The sequence below is a fragment of the Mobula birostris genome, chromosome 8 (genome assembly GCF_030028105.1).
Source record: "Mobula birostris isolate sMobBir1 chromosome 8, sMobBir1.hap1, whole genome shotgun sequence".
Lineage (NCBI taxonomy): Eukaryota > Metazoa > Chordata > Chondrichthyes > Myliobatiformes > Myliobatidae > Mobula > Mobula birostris.
In genome coordinates, this window is record NC_092377.1 from 88,709,480 (window position 1) to 88,729,843 (window position 20,364).

The 20,364-nt window shown below is 45.5% G+C and overlaps 1 protein-coding gene across 12 annotated transcripts in view; it reads left to right on the forward strand.

Annotated features, from left to right (window-relative positions):
- Positions 1-20,364, forward strand: part of syne1b (spectrin repeat containing, nuclear envelope 1b) — a 500,086-nt gene that overhangs the window by 390,092 nt on the left and 89,630 nt on the right. For all 12 annotated transcript variants that reach the window (XM_072265605.1, XM_072265607.1, XM_072265609.1 and 9 more), the window contains 10 exons: positions 1,788-1,992; positions 3,471-3,653; positions 4,755-4,901; positions 9,532-9,686; positions 9,875-10,022; positions 11,078-11,172; positions 13,190-13,427; positions 15,009-15,203; positions 18,033-18,158; positions 18,354-18,509. In XM_072265605.1, coding sequence (XP_072121706.1) covers positions 1,788-1,992; positions 3,471-3,653; positions 4,755-4,901; positions 9,532-9,686; positions 9,875-10,022; positions 11,078-11,172; positions 13,190-13,427; positions 15,009-15,203; positions 18,033-18,158; positions 18,354-18,509 — 1,648 coding nt within the window. The remainder of the gene's footprint in view (positions 1-1,787; positions 1,993-3,470; positions 3,654-4,754; positions 4,902-9,531; positions 9,687-9,874; positions 10,023-11,077; positions 11,173-13,189; positions 13,428-15,008; positions 15,204-18,032; positions 18,159-18,353; positions 18,510-20,364) is intronic.

The window sequence follows — 20,364 nt, forward strand, 5'->3', positions numbered from 1 at the left end:
TCCACATAGCAACGGAGGTCAGGTTTGAACCTGGAGCTGTGCCAGTTCCATTAGAAGCAACAATAGATTCTGTTTCCACCATTGCTTCTACACAACCATTGCATATCTGAACAACACACTGTTTGCAAGAGGAAGTTTCCCAGCTCCTCCCATCACACTCGTGGCAAATATTTGACAAATCCCTTTTGAAATTTCTGCTGGTCAAAGTACATTTTCCCCTCTAATTTACTTGATCGAAGAGCTTGATAACTTTTTACCAGGTTTCATCTCTGACCGAGCATGTGTAGCATCCCATGGGAATACAGAATTAAGTACTACATCAAGGATCGGGAGTTAGCAGACAAGAACATCTCTCCTGTTTGCCCCACTGCATTCCCTGAAGTGCCATTGTTCTCTGAATACTGCAGCAGAGTACAATGGAAGCTGCTTGTTAAATAATTCTAGGAGAAAAAGGTGGAATTACCCATTTCAGCAGCATTGTGTTGGGATCTCATTTTGACTGTTGCTTTGGAGCGCGGATGTGATAATTTCCTATAAATATGCAAGAGTCATTGCAGAATATTTTCCTCTCCATCTTAAACACTCATCACGCCTCCTATTCTAGCCCATGGAGAGAGCAATACAAGGTCATGACCTCAAATACTGTTATGGCGGTGGGGGGGGGGGTCAGTAAAATTGGTTAATTGTACACGGTCACTAGGGGGAACAAATGATGTCAGAAGGTGGCCAAAATCTTATGGGGAAAGGAACCTGTCACCTTTATGTAATTCTCCCTGTTAGGTGATTGATTTTTTTAAAAATATGTCCAGAGAGGTATACTTGCCATTGTTATTGACCACTAGTGAATCTGTATTCATCACACTGCTCACTGCCTTGAGTAATTGTTGTCTGAAATAAAACAAAATTAACTAGTACGTTAGCTACATGTAACTATCTCCATACCTCCTGTTTTTTTGGGAAATTCTTCAGTGGTGAACTGAGGATGATTAGAAAGGTCTTCAAGTATGTAAACTCTCAAGTCGCCTAAGAATGACACTCATTGTCCATTATCTTTTAGTAAGATGTTTATAAATTGCCACAGGTGACTTAATCCTGTTAGAGACTTTGCAGCATTGAAGTCACTTGCCAGCAACTTTTCTCCTGTATGAACAACATTAGGCATTTTCCACTTGCTCAGGCTTTGTGCTCGCAACTGCAAGAGCATCCATGAAGTATGCAGGGGGGTATCATGGGAGCTGATGAATGGGTGGTAATCCAGTAGTTACTGAAAATTCTCCATTCTACAACATTCAAGGCATTTAAATTCAAGTTGTTGGTGAGGATGAAGGGGGCTGAGATAGATTCTGAACTTGGTGATGATATTTGTCTTGAACTGGTGGGAGGAGTTGAAGGAGAACATGGTAGTTACTGATTTAACAAACATCTCGGTAAGGGAGGAGTTGCTGCCTCTCTAGGATCTGTTGGGAGGGATGGGGTGAAGTGTGGGGAAGAGACTAGTGTAGTAGGATAGGATGGCATGAGGAAGTACCTAATTCTGTTGAGAGCAGAGGTTCCCAACCCAGAGTCCGTGGGTTCCTTGCTTAATGGTATTGGTCCATGGCATGATAAAGGTTGGGAACCCCTGGTTTAAAGGAAGAAGGAATGCCTTGAGCGTTTGTCCATGGTCCCATCTGAACACAAGTTGCAATTCAGAACCCCAGCATAATCACAATGAATTAAACTAAAGTCAGATGAGTTACTGTGCTTCTAAATGACCCACTCTCATTCCTTTGACTTCAAATGTACAGCTGGAATAATTTGCTTCAGGACATCGTGGAGCAACTATACACGAGGAAGGTTCTGCTGCAGCTCTGGCAGAAGTACAGGAACTGCTCTGGGCAGTGTTCAGTGACCCTGCGGGAGCAGGAGGAGAAGAGCACTGAGCTGATTAAGAAAGCTGCAAGTAGGGATGTTGCTGATGAGGAGGTCACAAAGTGGATCCAAGACTCTGACGTAAGCACAATGGATCTTATTGAAGGCAGTGACATCATGACCACAAGGGTAGCAAGTCATAGAAATGCCATCTAAGAACCCTTCCAAATCTCATTCCTTCCCGATTTGGGTATACTTTGACAGTCCATCTTTGTCATCGGGTCACTGTTCAGAAAGAGTCCACCCAACAGCCTTGTGAAGCTGGCGTTGCCATTGTGGTCGAAAGGCCGCTACTCATCACCATCTTCTCGAGGACTGCCAGGAATGGGCAGTAAATGCCGGCTGGCTGGTGAAGCCCACACCTTGAGAGCAAGTTGTATGTCTGTGCCTGCACGTTGTCAGAGTAAAGCCTCACTCTGTGCTCAGATTGGAGCAGACCATGGGTTAAAACACTTTTCACTGCTTGATGTGTGAGACTAGAAGCCTAGGCATGGCCGACGGGAGTGACAGCCTGATCTTTCAGTGATCTTGTCCAAGGCTTACACGTTCACAATATCCAGACTTGCTGCAGGCTGCCACCCTCGAGCCTGGGGTCCATGAACACCTTGCTTAATGGTATTAGTCCGCAGCTGAGAAAAGGTTAGGAACCCCTGCCACATGGCAAGCTTGACTGTAAGAGCTTTTACAATAATAGAGAAATGCAAATGACTTAACTGCAGATCTTTTTTTAAATAACGATACAGGAAGAGGATATTTGGCCCTTCAGGTCTCTGCTAGCTCTCAGCTCAGTGATCCTATTCACCCTCATTATGTTCCTGCACCTCTGTAGTTTGTTCCCTCTAGTATGCCCACCATCTCTCTTTTGGTTCTTTTGCTGTCTCTGTCTTGGGCGGGGGGGGCGTAACTTACAGTGGCCATTTAAGCTACCTTCGTGTCTTTGGGATGTGGGGGAAACTGGAGAAGCGGAAGGAACTGGCTGCAAGCTACATGTGGATGGCAGCCGAGGTCAGGATCGAACCTAGGTCCCCAGAATCGTGAGGCAGCAGTGCTATCTGTAAGCCACGGCGTGTTCTTCCATTTCTTGGATTAATACTTCTCATTTCAGAACACTCTGTTAAGAATGTGCTACTTTTGATCAACTACCTCATGATACCCGCAGATCAGGGCACCTCTCCAGTATTCTGTCCATTTTTCACTATCGGAAAGTGGGCAACATGCATAATAATATATATAAACTCAGAATTACAGTCACCTGTTTTCTTACAGAAAAGTTATTGGAAGTTAGGCATCCCTTGCCCAAAGTAGCTGTTGAGATCAGTACCACTGACACTTCCCAAATTTAGGGTAGTTTAGGGACAGGTAAATGATTCAAATCTGCCCTAGTCTAATTGAATGTGGCACAGAGTTGAGGGGCTGAATATCCTCCTCCTCTTCCTGTGGCATTGCCCTCAGGGGCCTGGGCAGCATTTAGAACAGGTGTAGGTGACGTGGAGCCACTGGATGTGCCAATCTATACTGGGCAATGTGCTTAAGTGAAACTCTAATCATTCCCACCGCAGGAGCTGCTGGTGGAGCTGGGAACACTGAGAGATTCCCTCCACGTTCTCACGGAGCTCGGAGAGGAGTTGAGACAGCAGGTGGACCCTTCAGCGGCAGCCACTATTCAGTCTGAACGGCTGTCGCTAGCCCAGCGATTGCCTTCTCTGGAACAGGCACTCAGCCGACAGAGGGCTGTGCTCCAGGTATCTTCCATAGTTCTATTTCTGCACATATTTTTGTTTGATTTTAACGTGGATTTTATTTGTAGGGAAACTGGAGAACAAAGTATTTTTATTATCTTAACAAATTGCACAAATGGTATGAAATTTGGTTTACTGGCTGTTGGTGCTGCTGCATTTAAGAGAGGCCAACTGCTTTGAAGAAACAGCTTTTATCATCTCAGTAGGTCCTGCAATGATTCCAGTCATTTGGGTATTTTTGAATTACATTTGTTAATTTGGAATATCACCCCCTGGGTATTGCACACCAAAGTCCCACAAACAGCAATCGGCCAAGTGATGGATAACCCTGACCGAGTGTAGAACGAGTATTGTGGATGATACCAGCTGTAAAAGGGGATGGGAGGAAGGAGTAAGGACAGAAAGCAGTAAGGATGTCGAGAAGCAAGGGCCAGTAATGGATTGGAAAGCCACCGGCAACAGCATTCTGCAGTCTCTTCTTGTGGTGTGTATATCGGACCTTTATGGATGTATCAAATGTAGCCTCTGTGATAAGTGAAGGGAAAAGATGGCTATTGACTTCCAGACAGACAGCAGCAGACTGGGCAGGAAAATGGCAAATGTAATTCGGTCTGGAAGTGTGAGGATATGTATTAGGGGAGGGTAAATGAGACAAGGGAATGTATAATGCGATGTTGAGTGGAGATACCTTGCTGTACGTATCTACAGATCCCTGAAGGCCAAGGATATTGTCACTGAGACATGTACATAGAACCTAGCACAGTACAGGCCCCTTGGCCCAAGATGTGCCAACCTTTTAACCTGCTCTAAGTTCAATCCTTCTCCTGTACATAAACAATCCATTTTTCTTTCATTCATGTGCCTATCTAAGGGATTCATAAATGTCCCTAATGTATCTCCCTCAACCATCACTTCTGGCAGGATGCTCCATACACCCATTACTCTGTGTGTCAAGAAATTAACTTTGACATCTCCCCCCACCCCCCAAAATCACCTTAAAGTTGTGCCCCCTTTTGTAAACAATTTCCACCCAGGGAAAATGTCTTTGGCTAATAAGAAGTTCTATCACTGTATCACTCTGACAGTGAACATTGTACACTGTAGGCTGGCATTCAAGATTATGAAGCATTCAGCACGAGACTGGAAGCCTTGGAGAAGTGGATTGTCGAAGCTGACGAGGTGCTGAAGTTGCAGGATCCCAATCGATCATCTGACCTAACCACAATCCAGGACAGAATGGAGGAGCTGAAAGTAAGTCCCTTGCCCTTGTGTTGTTTATGCTTCGGGTAATCAGTGGCTGTAAGTGAATGCATGCATTTCCCTCTTGTCGGTTTAGGATTAGATTTTCCGTTGTCGTGCCTTCCCTTGTCATATAGCTGTGTTTCAAGGCTTCTGCAATCAAACGAAAGTGAGTCCCACACCACCACCTTGTTAGTGCTTGAAGCTGACCTTAATAATATTGCGCAAAACCTCTCCCGTTTGACCCTCTGCTGGAAGAGGAAGCCTGGCCATTTCAGCTTTATTTTCCACTCCTTGTGTGCAGTGCTTCTCAGGCAGATGGTGGCAGGATGAGGAATTGACCCTGTAAATCTAGTGTTGTTTTTTTTAATCGCATTGCTGTCCTCACAGTTACTGAACAGTGTATATATATTCTAAGTACCATCCAGAATGTTGAGGGTACTGAGCGTGGTCTTTGGCAGGAAGCCACGAGAAAGCAAAATGAGGCAGGATGTCAGATTCATTGCCAGTCGTGAAAGCTCATTTGTTTCTCTGTTCTAGTTTCTTTACCAAGAAATATCTTTAACTTAAACAAAAATCCTGCCATTGTTTGGTTAAGGTTCAGGATCTGGCTGCAGGAATTCCTCGGAGAGACACGAGACTGCGAATGCTGGAGTCGTGTTTATTGCTGCAGGACAGGGGTTCCCAGCCTGGGATCCACAGCAATGGTCCCTCTAAGCCGTGTGCACACGCACACATCTTTTGCTACTAGCGCACAAAGGAATTTAAACTGCACACCTAAGGTTGTCACCCTGTACCTTGTTGGCACATTAATTATATTTCACGATCGTACACCATCACATTTCCTTCTCCTGTTTCTGATGTGGACCGTGTTGACAGCGTGGAATTTGTGATGATTTATCTGCAGATTTTAGAGCTGGCTTATTAATGCTGTTTTTATTGAAGAGATTATTCGGTGCACACATGTTGTCACTGGGCAAAAAAATTAAACTTTTTGTGCACATTGGCCATTACAAATTAGAGGGAGCATTGGTCCACAGACCCCTTGCTTAATGGTATTGGTCTAAGGCATTAAAAAAAAGGTTGAAAACCAGTGCTGTAGGAATTCTTTCATGCTTAACAAGTTGTCTTAAATCACTGCTGTGTTGGGACTCTGTTCGTTTTCTGCATGAATACCACAGCGGTATTCTTAAGGGAATAAGATGTTGGCAGATAGATGGGCTGTACACAGGAAAGCAGGCATAAAGGCTCTCCCCCTAGCCCTATGGTCAGGTAGACCAAGGGTTGAAGTGGGGTGAGGTTAGTCTTTGGGTGCAGTTATAGGAGAACTGGAGGGGGTTGCGTGGGTGAAGAGAAGCTCGGCTGGAGTCTGCTAGAGTTTGTGGGGTTGTCAAGGTTAGGCTGTTAGGAAGGAACATTAATGTCAGACGTGTGGTTGGGGTGATGGGAGAGGCAGACTTAGTGGTGCAGTTCACTCAGAGTCCTGGCAGAGTGAGGGCCCAGTGCAGTTAGGGCCATGTTAAGGTTAGTGGGGAAAAAGCACCAAGGCCGGTTCAAAAAGACGTGCCACACTCCATGGCATTGAACCAGATGGGCCTCGGTTCCTAATCCCCCCCCCTCCAGCCCCATCCTCGGGACGTGGATATGCCAAGGACTGTATAGTACAAGTCAGCAGCCAACATGAGTTTCATGCAACTGCCTGCTCTAAGCTAATTTCAGAACTTCAGACTTGCATACAAAGGTATCCTGGATTCCATGATGTTCTGCACTATTTTCCTGTGCTGCACAAGAATTCCCAGCCCATTGTGTTTCATTGTACTTCTGGGACAAGCATAGAATGACATCAAATGTACTGCACAGAAACTTTACCATTGCTCTGTCACATGTTTGTCTCACTCCATTAACACGTCCTTCTCTTCCTTTCCATCTTATTACACTTAGAGTGCTCTAGGTCCACTTTCTACAACAGGGCCATGTGGGTAGTAAGTCCCACTGCTCCGTACTCTTTCGTTGTAGTGCTGTTTGCCATTCTTCAATCAGTGTAAATCGCCTTTTTTGCATTCTCCAATTCCTTCAAATCCTTTGAAATTAGAGTCCGGGACTGTGGACATGTCTCTTCTAACTGAAGTTTAGCCAAGGTTCAACTTTATTTGTCACGTGTAAATCAGAACATGAGGTGAAATGTGCCATTTGTGTTATCAGCCAACATGGTTGAGGGTGTGCTGAGGCACCCTGCAAGTGTCATCACACATTTCGGCAGCACACCCACAATGCTCGACAGAACGACACAGGACACAGCAAGCAACAAACAAACAACAGCAAAGGCATCCCCATTCCACCCTCCCACCCACACTCATACACAGACAGTTCTTTAACCCCAAGACAGGCCTTCAGTAGACACAGACTTGGGCCTGCAGGCAGCGGGCTTCGCTTTAAGGTTCAAAGGTCGAATTTAATGTCAGAGAAATGTATACAATATACATCCTGAAATGCTTTTTCTTCTTTGTGTTGCTTCTTCCCCCGTTGTGCACTAGTTTTAACTCTCAGGGTTAAAACTAGTGCGTGTAACTTTTTTAATGATGTAATTATGTTATTGATTTGCGATTGATTGTCTTCCTAAATTGCTCTGCAGGTACAAAGTGATGGAAGTGGAAATCTTTGAGCAGGCAGTACCGAGCTCTGTTTTCTTGGGAACGAGTTGTTGTAATGCTGGGGGTGACAGCTTGAATTGCTAATAACACTGCGCATTCCTGTTAGTTCTTCAGTCAGTCTGCATTGTAAGGCGAAGCAGGAATTTGACAGAGCGGAATATTTTACAATTCGTAAATGATAGGGTTAGATTTTCATCTGATCTCCAGTACCTCTGGGCCAGAAGTATTTACTCCAGGCATTGATGGAACAGCAGGATTTTCAAACCATCTCGCCTCCAAACTCTTAGCAATCGTCTTGAAAAGGCGTTTGTTTTGTCTGAAGAATCCCTATTGCTTTGGTACATTGCAGTACTGTGCAAAAGTCTTTGGTATGTGTATACATATACCTAGGGTGCCTAAGACTTTTGCACAGTATTGTGGTAATTTTAGGTATTGCACAGTACTGCTGTCACAAAAAAAAAAATCAAGTTTCATGACATCTGTGAGTGATGATAAACCTGATTCTGATCTGGCTCTCTGTTGTGGACTGAGAGTGGGAAGTGGGTAGGGAGAGGGGAATAATGGTTGGGAAGAGGGGAAGAGAGAGGGATAGGAGCGAGAAGCACCAGAGAGACGTTCTGTGATGATCAATAAATCTGTTGTTTGGAATCAAATGACCCTTGCTTGGTTTCTCAGGGTTGGGTATGTTTGCACTTGTGCCACCTGCCCACCCCTGGCACTCCTCTGCCACCCGTCCCTCCCGTGGCACTCTATTCTCACCATTCCCAACATGGTCAGATTTACAAACTCTCTCTCTCTGCCGTACGTTGACTATTCAGTACTATGCAAGTGCCTGAGGCACCCTATATGTGCCTAAGACTTTTGCACAGTACGGTAGATAGTCATAGTCATACTTTATTGATTCGGGGGGAAATTGGTTTTCGTTACAGTTGCACCATAAATAATAAATAGTAATAGAACCATAAATAGTTAAATAGTAATATGTAAATTATGCCAGTAAATTATGAAATAAGTCCAGGACCAGTCTATTGGCTCAGGGTGTCTGACCCTCCAAGGGAGGAGTTGTAAAGTTTGATGGCCACAGGCAGGAATGACTTCCTATGACGCTCTGTGCTGCATCTCGGTGGAATGAGTCTCTGGCTGAATGTACTCCTGTGCCCAACCAGTACATTATGTAGTGGATGAGAGACATTGTCCAAGATGGCATGCAACTTGGACAGCATCCTCTTTTCAGACACCACCGTCAGAGAGTCCAGTTTCATCCCCACAACATCACTGGCCTTACGAATGAGTTTGTTGATTCTGTTGGTGTCTGCTGCCCCAGCACATAACAGCAAACATGATAGCACTGGCCACCACAGACTCGCAGAACATCCTCAGCATCGTCCGGCAGATGTTAAAGGACCTCAGTCTCCTCAGGAAATAGAGACGGCTCTGACCCTTCTTGTAGACAGCCTCAGTGTTTTTTGACCAGTCCAGTTTATTGTCAATTCGTGTGGCACAGCTTCAAACCACAGCAATGTGATCACATATAAACAGGTCAATGCAGGTCTCGTGCAGAAAGTTGAACAAGCTTTTACCATTGGGTCAGGTGGAATAAAAGTGTAGGCTTCCCTGCTGCAGCCTTTTGGCCCTTCAGAAATGTCGAGGAGCTAATGACTTATCGAGAACCAACAAGTCTTTACATCTATTTAAATAAATCAGCATAAGATCCACAGATGGCAAATTCCAGCCAGTCTTCTACATAAACATACTAATACCTCCTTCATTTTAACACAGAAGTCCACCAACCACACCCCATTGTGTAAAACTTCCTTCCGTTCTCCACAGAGCCCTACTCTTCTGATCTGAGGTTCTCTCTTGGAAATTTTGTTAGCCTTTAAAATTTGAAATAATCTCTTCGGAAAAATGAATCCTTAAGTTTTGCTGATATTTCAGTCTGAGGGTGAACAGTGGTCATTCTATTTTCTGATATTTTGTGTATCTTGCAGGTCCAGATGCTGAGGTTCAGTAGTACAGTTCCTGACTTGGATCGTCTGAATGAGTTGGGGTACAGGTTACCCCTCAACGACAAGGAGATTAAGCGTATGCAGACTTTGAACAGATACTGGTCTTCGATATCTGGGCAGACCACCGAAAGATTCAGGTAAAACCCAGATCCCGTGCCCTTCATCCATAACCTGGTCAGCAGTCTGTTCTCGGGGCATAAGCGTAAACAAGACATTGGCTTTACAAGTTGACTCCTTTCTGTAAGCACAGTGGATTCACAGAGCAGCACCTGACAAAGAGGGAAGTTTATGGTTCCTTTCTAAATTAATTGAATTTTCCTTGCAGTAAATTGCAGGCATTCCTGCTTCAGCATCAAACCTTCCTTGAGAAGTGCGAAACCTGGATGGAGTTCCTGGTTCACACGGAGCAGAAGCTGGCAGTGGAGATATCTGGAAACTACCAGAATCTTCTTGAGCAGCAGAGAGCACACGAGGCAAGTCTGAAAGGGTTGGGCACTGGGAAAGTAACAATGACCGACATTTGCAATGAACACCACCACTTCTAAAGTTCCTCCCCAAATCCTTGGCTTGGGAGTTGTCGCCATCCAGGCACTGTTGCCGGGTCAGAATCATGGAGTTTCCAAATTCTCAGGGTACATTGTCCAAGAAGAAAATACCAAATGTAATGAAGTAGGAGACAGTTGCAATTAGCGGGTACATTCCCAGGACAGAGCTTCATCATCTGGGGAGCTTGTATCAGGACTCTGTGAGCACAGTCTGGATGGTTTTCTGTCATAGGTGGCCTGTGTTGCCATCTCACTGAGTTTTGCTGTTCCTCCTGCAGGTGAGATAGGTCTGGATCAGGAGTGTTCAGTTGCAATTTTGACTCTCTATTGCCCTTGGTTAGCTTGTGTAAAAATGTGGACATTCCCATTGTAACTCATGAATGATATTTCATTTTCATCTTTATTCAAACTGAAAGGGGATAGACTTGGAAGTGATGGTGGGCAGACATGTGGTAAAGGAGTGCACGTCATTAGAATGAAGGAGAGGTGATATAATCTAAAGAGACCATCTCTAAAGTGGGTGCATGAACAGAAAGACCTGAGGGGTGGGTGGGCGGGTGGGGGTGTGTGTGTGTGTGTGTGTGTGTGTGTATGTATGTATGTATGTGCATGTATGGCCTAAGGAAATGGTTAAAGTCAAATGGGACTCGGTAGAACAAAGAGTGCAGAGTACAAAACGATGAAAGTTGAGGAAGAAGGGAACATCAGTAGGAGAGAGGGGAAAATGAAGAGGAAGTTCAGTAACCAACAGAGAATAATTCTCCCAGTGCAGAGGCCAATTATAATTATATAATTAACAACTCTAGTTATAAAATGTCAAGAAGAGTATGAGCCTGAACTTACTGCATCTGCGTGAAAGTTCCTGTGTAGCCGTTTAACAAGTGATCACACTTTGAGTGCCTTTTGGCATTCCAGCAACATGACCTGACTCAATCAGCTGTTTGTTTTTCCCTCCACCGCTGCTCTCCTCTGTTCTGGTGCAGCTGTTCCAAGCGGAGATGTTCAGCCGTCAGCAGATCCTGCATTCCATCATCAGCGATGGTCAGCGTCTTCTGGAGCAGGGCCAGATCGACGACAGGTAACTTCCTCACTGTGCCATTGCTGGGTGTCCAAGTGCTGAGTTATAGTGTCCTTACTTGGCACTTTGATCAGTTGTTGTTTTCCCTCTTGTACTGGCGCGCTGAAATGCTCCATATGGATGGCATGCCAAATAAAGTTTTTCACTGTACCTCAGTCATGTGGCAGTAATAAACCAACTAACAGTCTTTTGGAGGGATCACTTTGTCTAGATCAGTATCTGATATTAATTCAGACGTGGCTAAGCTGAATCCAGTTCATCAGGAATTTAACCTTCCACACTAATTAGAATAGAAATTAAATGGCTTAATATTTCTAACTTGTGATACCCAATTATCCAGTTTGGAGGTTCTTAAGCGTTTTACTCTAGATCTAAGTGTAATGGCTTGTTGCTTCTCAGGATCCCATTTCATGCTCTCCTCACACTCACACCCTGCCCGTCTCCTCTGTTTCACGGTGCATCTTAAATCTAACCCCTTCCCTCCTGCAGAACCCTTTCCTCTAACACCCTCTACCCCTTTTTACTTCCCCTTCCTCTCTGTAAACATGTACTACTCTCATTCCCTTTTGCCTACCCCACACCCTTTCTCCCATTGTCTTCCCCCTTCCCACCCCACTCACCTTTCCCTGCTCGACATCTCCCTCCCCCACCCCCAGCCTGTCCTCCCTTGACTAACCCACTTCTCTCACCAGCTCTCCTATTTGTCACTACTCCCCCTTCTCTACATGAAACAGGTCACCCCATCCTTTCTCTGGTCTCTGCAGCCGTCCCACCTAAGAACAATGCTCCTGTGCGGACTAAGCGCCCGCATGCAGGCAAGACCCTGCCACCCAGTGGAACTGGGCAGACACAGTCAAGTTGACTGATGAGGCGAAAGCGCCTGCCAGATGAAACTGCTTTCTGCTCACTGAAGCAAGAACAGCCTCCCCCTGTTCCTCCGTAGCAGGTTGTTCAGTGCTTGAATGTACTCCTCTCCCCACCCCATTCTTGTGGTAGCAGGCTCTCAGGGGGCTGAATGGCCTTGGCTTGTTCCTTTGTATTGACAGGTCCTTGATGGGCTGAATGGCTTCTCTTTGTTTCTCGGTAACAGGTTTGAAGTTGATTGACAAGTCATTTTCAGCCCAACAGTGAAGGGAGCAGATCAGGGAGAAACCAATCAGCAAGTGAAATAATGTACGGGAGCAGGGTGGTCAACCAAAATCTCATTACGGTGTAAGTGAGAAGACAGGCAGGGTTGCAGTGCACCCTTGTGATCACCATACACACAATCCACAGTAACATCAGAAATGTTGCAGAGGAGACTTACGAAGGCGTTGCCAGATCTGGCAAACTTAGTCATGATGACAACCATTTAGAACGGGGTTATTTTGTCTGAATCTGAAGTAATTGCAGGAAGATTTATTTGAAGTATCTAAAATTATGCAATGGGAGAAATATCTTTACAGTTAGCAAGAAGATCAGCAACTTGGAGGCCGAGGTTTCAGCGGAATGGTTGAAGGATAAGAGCAGACTTGTGGAAAGTTTTTTTTTCCCCCCAATTCTGACTGAGGTCTGGAACTCTTTCCTTGAAAGGGTGGTGGTGGAACAGATCCTTACTGTATGTAAATGTATCCAGATGAGCACCTGAAGTCAACATCTTGAAGGCTGAGAGCTAAAGAACTAATGTTAATTCTTTACCTTAAACAAGAGAAAATCTGCAGATGCTGGAAATCGAAGCAACACACATAAAATGCTGAAGGAACTCAGCAGGCCAGGCAGCATCTATGGAAAAGAGTACAGTCAATGTTTCAGGCCAAGACCCTTCAGCAGGACCTGCTGAAGTGTCTCAGCCTGAAATGTTGAATCTGCTCTTTTCCGTAGATGCTGCCTGGCCTGCTGAGTTCCTTCAGCATTTTGTGTGTGTTGCTTAATTCTTTACCTATCTGGTGTGGGTACAGTGTAGTGAGTGGTCTAGCTCTGTGTGATGAATCGGTGCTGTTTCATTGATAACTCAGCTGTTGCTCGCGTTCTCTGGCAGGGAGGAGTTCAACTCGAAGCTGGCCATGTTGAGTAACCAGTGGCAAGGCGTGATCCGGCGTGCCCAGCAGCGGAGGGGGATCATCGACAGTCAGATCCGGCAGTGGCAGCGGTACCAGGAGATGGCAGAGAAGCTGAGGAAGTGGTTGGTGGATGTGTCCCAGCAGCTGGAGCAGAGGTGGGGTGGTGCTACCCCCATTGCCCTGCAACAGGCCAGGACTCTGCTCCACGAGGTGCAGGTGGGCGGCGCTCGGCAAATAACAAGTCTGCATCACCGTCGTGCAGGTCTCTTGTCATTGTGTTTAATGGCTAGGCGCTGAGGAAGAGAAATTCCAATGTGTGCTGTTAGCAACATTTTACAGTACCTCAAACAGACAAGTGTCTGCAGATAAATAGATTATTTATTGATCCCAAAGGAAATTACAGTGTCACAATAGCATTACAAGTGCACAGATATACAAATATAGAAAGATGAGAAGAGAAGTGAGAAAGAATAAAACAAAATGTTACCTCAGACAGTCTAACAGGAGGGGGTCATCACTTCCCCGGCTATAGTTTGACTCATTATAGAGCCTAAAGGCCGAGGGTAAGAATGACCTCATATAGCGCTCTTTGGAGCAGCGCAGCTGTCTTAGTCTATTACTAAAAGTGCTCCTCTGTTCAGCCAGGGTGGCATGCAGAGGGTGAGAAACATTGTCCAGAATTGAAAAATGCAAACACGAGGAAATCTGCAGATGCTGGAATTTCAAGCAACACACATAAAAGTTGCTGGTGAATGCAGCAGGCCAGGCAGCATCTCTAGGAACAGGAACAGCAACTTTTATGTGTGTTGTCCAGAATTTGCCAGGATTTTCCAGAGGATCCATTGTTCTTTTACAGCCTCCAGTGTGTCTTGTTTGACTCCTATAACAGGGCCAGACTTTCTAATCAGTTTATTGAGCCTGGTGGCATCAGCCCTGTTGATGCCATTACCCCAGCACACCACCGCATAGAAGATTGTAATGGCGATAGCAGACTGTGAAGGAAAGGCCTGCATACTCCAAAGGACCCCAGTCTGCTCAGGAAGTAGAGATGACTCTGGCCCTTCTTGTACACAGCCTCTGTGTTGGCGCTCCACTCAAGTCTGTCATCCAGGTGCACCCCCAGGTACTTGTACGTCCTCACCATCAACAGTAACAGATACTGGAATCTGGAGTAATTAACCATCTGGGGAAACTCAGAGCGTCAAGTAGCATCTGCTTGAGAAAAGGAATGTTTGATGTTTCAGGTCGGAAAGGCAACAGCTCCTTTCCGCTCCAGATGCTGCCCAACATGCTTAATTCCTCCAGTAAATAGTTTGCTATTTTCCAGAATTGAACCTGCATCCAGTCCCTTTTTAGCTTAGCTGTGTCCATCGGCCTGTTCGCATTCCCGCATCCAATCGGGTGTTTCATGTTATCCCAATCTCGTGTCCTGGCATCCCATCCAACAGTGCATGTGTGCGGTCAATCACATGTCACTGCACTGACACCAGATCTGTACGACAGCTCCACCTTGTCCCTGACCATTCGGCACCCTCTCTGAGTGGAGCAGTTTTCCCAGGCAGCTCATGAATTTTGCACAATCCACAGCCAGACTTTGTCAGTATACGATCCGCAGTCTTGGCAGTTAATAAATGTAAGCATTTTGCATTACACTGCATAATGGAATTTCTTTCCCTTGGCTCTTGGCCATTTTGAACCTGTCCTAGTTCAGAAATGATATCAGCTCCCTGTGTCTCAGACTCTGATGGTGCACTCGTACCCAGTGTCTGTCAATTGGTCTCTCCCTCTCTCTTACAGTTGAAAGAGAAGGTTCTGCAGCGGCAACAGGGGAGCTACATCCTGACAGTGGAGGCTGGCAAGCAACTCCTGCTCTCGGCGGACAGTGGCGCAGAGGCAGCCCTACAGGCTGAGCTCACCAACATCCAGGAGCAATGGAGGGCAGCCAACATCACTCTGGACGACCAGAGGAAGCAGTTGAGCATCTTATTACGGGTATGTATTCCCACTGAGGCCTCGCATCGCGACAGGGCAGTGGTATGGGTTCTGAGTTATTTTGCTGCTCCTTGCTTCTCTTTGGACACTGCAGTGGGAAATTTTGCATCCATGCAGAGTAAAAGGTATTTGTTCTTATTGTGAGGGAATCGGTGTAGGGAGAGCTGTTATAGCTAGGCTGTTTATTGGGAATAGATGATGCTGTTGGTGTCTGTGACAGAGCCTTGGTTATGAACCTGGCTCATGCAAGATTTTTTACAAATGAAAAATGCTGGAAAGGCCAGCATCTACTGCCCATTCCTAAGTGCCAAAGATTAAAGATGAGCTTTATTTGTCATGTCATTGAAGCACACAGTGAAATGTGTCGAATCAAATCAGCAAGGATTATGCTGGGCAGCCTGCGAGTGTCGCCACGTTTCTGGCGCCAATGTAGCGTGCCCAAAACTAACCTTAACCATACGTCTGTGAAATATGGGAGGAAGCCGAAGCACCTGGAGGAAACGCACGCAGTCACGGGGAGAATGTGCAGACTCCTTGCAGGCAGTGGCTGGAATCGAACCCCGCTCTTGCAGCTGGCTGATCGGAAGCATTCCATTAACCACTACGCCACTGTGCCACCCAATTGAATTGAGTATGTTGCTGAGTCATTTCGTAGGACTTTTAAAAGTCAATTCATTGATAGATGTGGAGCCACATACAGACCAGAACTGCAAGGAAACAGATATCCTTCCTTGAACGATACTAGATAACCTGATGAGTTTTAACAATGAACCAGTAGTTTTGTGGTCACTATTACTCATAACCAGCAAATTTTCTTTTATAGCATTTTACTAAATGAATTTGAATTCCATCTGGAATTTGAACTTGGGATTTAATTGTTATCCAGGTGTCTGGTTGGTAAGATCACATAGAGTTTGATAACAACCAGTTAATCTGTTTTTCTATATGACAGGTTGGCTTGGGCACTTGGGAAAATGTACAATGGGACCTTTCAACATCAGTGTGTAACGATAAGGCTTTTATTACATTTTCAGATGGTTGGTGTGGAGTGAGCCTCCCAGTTCCTAATCTCAATGTACAGAGCTAGATTGGTCATTAATTACTTTTAATGGCACAATATCAAAGTCACTGAGCTCTAACTGTGACCCCAGTTCACTTTAGTATAAAACATCTGCTTTTAGAGCAGTAGATTCTCCGGTGAGTTGTTATCTGACACAAAGAAGGTGATATGGCGCGCGAGGCTATGAGAACACAAAGAAAGCAGGGTTAGAGCACTTGGCCCCTCAACCCTGCCCTTCCAGTCATTGTGTCCAAGTCTGGTCCACACCTGCTTCAACTCCTCTTCTGTAATAGTTCCCCATAACACTCAGTTCCAAGCTCTTTCAAATATTTATCTGTCTTTGCTCTCTGCAGCAGAGCATTCCAGAGATTGGCTTCCCGACAGAAGAGATATCTGTGCTCCATAGTTTTAAATGCCTGGCTTGCATTTCGAAGCTCATCTGCTGTTCCTGACTTGCCCATGATATCTAACCTGTCAAGCCCTCTTGGGATGTTTGAACAAGGTCACTCCTCATTCTTCTGTTCTCCAATGAACAGAGGCTCAGAAAGGTCTAGAACACCTCAACCAGCACATGTCCATTAAAAAGCCAAATTACATGATATTTGAAAGGTATATAATAATGTTTAGTACTAGTTTTCCTCCTGCCTATTATATCTATCCAGAATTATTTAATACCACTTCCTGATTTATATCCATGAGCCTGTCTGCATAATTTCACAGCTAACTGATAGTGTAAAATGTCCACCTTGCGTACAGCCTGCTGATGTCATGTGTGCTGTTCTTTCCATGAGCTTTGTTCGTACAAATGGAGCAAGGACAAAAGCAGAGCAGTGGAACTGAATATCCTGCTTATTCATGTTGGCCACTGTGCATGCAGGGCAACTTGTGGCATGGGAGTGACAAACCGGACCCCCACCGCAACAAAAAAAACACGTACACTTGAAAGGCCGCGCAAAAAGCGGGAGCCTTCTGCATATACAATCCACCGGCCTCGTGTGCACTTCTCACAGTCTCGCAATCCAGCCAATACGATTCCAACTATCCATCGTGGCGACACATCTCCTGTCGCAGCTTCCCCGTAGGACTATTATTGGTCTGAGACAGTGGCCTCTTCTAGCCAGGCGAGAGAATGTCCTGGATGGGTTTAAAGTGAGAGAACAGTAAACCTGTCACAATCCTCTCCTGCCATCCTTTATAAGGTGACAGGAATCGTGTCCCGGTTTGGGAAGGTGGATCACCTCACCTGTGTGTTATAAATCGGCTTCCACATTACAGTTGTGGACCAAATTTAACTTGTGTTGTTGCCGCTTATGTTGACTGAGATAAGGGGTCCAACTGATAAAGTAGGTGTGCGTCAGCCCCACAGAATTCCTCGCGGGCCAGAAGTCCGCAGGAGTGCACGATCTCACCTCTGCAGCCTCGTACCCCTCTAGGAAACCTTGGACTCTTTTCCTCTGCCACCCTACCTCACCATTGATGCTCTCCTTTGTCATTTCCCACCATCTCTCTGCCCACCAAAACATTCATCCTCCCTCAACCAGCAACAACTGTATACTATAATCACTGTCAGTTTCAAGCTTGAAAACATTGGTAAATTCTCCTTAAATACTGCATTATGTTTGGCTAAAGCGGAGACGGCGTATTGATTGCGTTCTCCCTCTTCCACCCCACAGAGTGGCGAGGCTGACATCAGATCCGACTTTCTGTCCAGTGTACTAGATTGATGGTTTTAATGGCTTCTAATTGGTGTTATTGATGCTTGTTTGAAGGACTGGGAGAGATGCGAGAAGGGGATCGCCGAGTCTCTGGACAAGCTGAGGTCTCTCAAGAAAAAGCTTTCCCAGCCCCTGCCTGACCGTCACGATGAGCTGCACGCCGAACAGATCAGATGCATGGTTAAGTTACATTTAATGGTTCATTAGTCTGAATATTTTATTACCAGCCTCAGTGGAAGAATATAAATCAGATTGGGATCCTGTTCAGATTAGCCTGCTGTCTGATTTGATAAGTCTCAGAGTGACACACTGATGCAGTGTGCTGCTGATTTTGAAGTAGCTTATAACACACGTGGTCTGTTTTTCTCTCTGCAGGAACTGGAAAGCTCCTTTGGAGGGTGGACTGACGACCTCGCCCATCTCACGTTTCTGAAGGAGTCGTTGTCCAGCTGCATTCATGCTGACGATTTGTCAATCCTGCAGGAGCGGATTGAGCTGTTGCAGAGGCAGTGGGATGAGCTGTGCTACCAGGTAAGCATGTTCTCCCCCCCCCCCCCGGCGTGTTGATCCCCATTTCTCATCTGGAACGTGATATTCATTGACTTCTTCATTGAGCCTTCAGACGTAGAGCATGATGTGTTAACAATACAATAGTATGTTCTTGAATGACTGGAAATTTGCCTTTGGTTTTCTTTTCCTATCTTCTGCAGAGTAAATTTTTCTTTGGGACCGCTGTGAGCATCATTCAGTCAATGTTGCTAAAAAGGCACAATTATAAATTGCCAAAGACAAATACTGTTTCCTGTCCCCTCACATGGTCAGAGGAACTTGAACGCTACAATTTCAAGATATTTAAATGTTATTTAGAAACATAGAAACATGGAAAATAGGTGCAGGAGTAGGCCATTCGGCCCTTTGAGCCTGCACCGCCATTCAGTATGATCATGGCTGATCGTCCAACTCAGAACCCTGCACCAGCCTTCCCTCCATACCCCCTGATCCCCATAGCCACAAGGGCCATATCTAACTCCCTCTTAAGTATAACTAATGAACTGGCCTCAACTGTTTCCTGTGGCAGAGAATTCCACGGATTCACCACTCTCTGTGTGAAGAAGTTTTTCCTAATCTCAGTCCTAAAAGGCTTCCCCCTTATCCTCAAACTGTGACCCCTCGTTCTGGACTTCCCCAACATCGGGAACAATCTTCCTGCATCTAGCCTGTCCAATCCCTTTGGGATTTTATATGTTTCAATCATATCCCCCCTCAATCTTCTAAATTCCAACGAGTACAAGCCTAGTTCATCCAGTCTTTCTTCATATGAAAGTCCTGCCATCCCAGGAATCAATCTGGTGAGCCTTCTTTGTACTCCCTCTATGGCAAGGATGTCTTTCCTCAGATTAGGGGACCAAAACTGCACACCATACTCCAGGTGTGGTCTCACCAAGGCCTTGTACAACTGCAGTAGTACCTCCCTGCTCCTGTACTCGAATCCTGTCGCTCTAAATGCCAGCATACCATTCGCCTTTTTCACCGCCTGCTGTACCTGCATGCCCACTTTCAATGACTGGTGTATAATAACACCCAGGTCTCGTTGCACCTCCCCTTTTCCTAATCGACCACCATTCAGATAATAATCTGTTTTCCTATTTTTGCCACCAAAGTGGATAACTTCACATTTATCCACATTAAATTGCATCTGCCATGAATTTGCCCACTCACCCAACCTATCCAAGTCACCCTGCATCCTCTTAGCATCCTCCTCACAGCTAACACTGCCACCCAGCTTTGTGTCATCTGCAAACTTGGAGATGCTGCATTTAATTCCCTCATCCAAGTCATTAATATATATTGTGAACAACTGGGGTCCCAGCACTGAGCCTTGCGGTACCCCACTAGTCACTGCCTGCCGTTCTGAAAAGGTCCCATTTATTCCCACTCTTTGCTTCCTGTCTGCTAACCAATTCTCCATCCACATCAATACCTTACCCCCAATGCCGTGTGCTTTAAGTTTGCACACTAATCTCCTGTGTGGGACCTTGTCAAAAGCCTTTTGAAATACCACATCCACTGGTTCTCCCCTATCCACTCTACTAGTTACATCCTCAAAAAACTCTGAGATTCGTCAGACATGGTTTTCCTTTCACAAATCCATGCTGACTTTGTCCGATGATTTCACCGCTTTCCAAATGTGCTGTTATCACATCTTTGATAACTGACTCCAGCAGTTTCCCCACCACCGACGTTAGGCTAACCAGTCTATAATTCCCTGGTTTCTCTCTCCCTCCTTTTATAAAAAGTGGGGTTACATTAGCCACCCTCCAATCCTCAGGAACTAATCCAGAATCTAACGAGTTTTGAAAAATTATCACTAATGCATCCACTATTT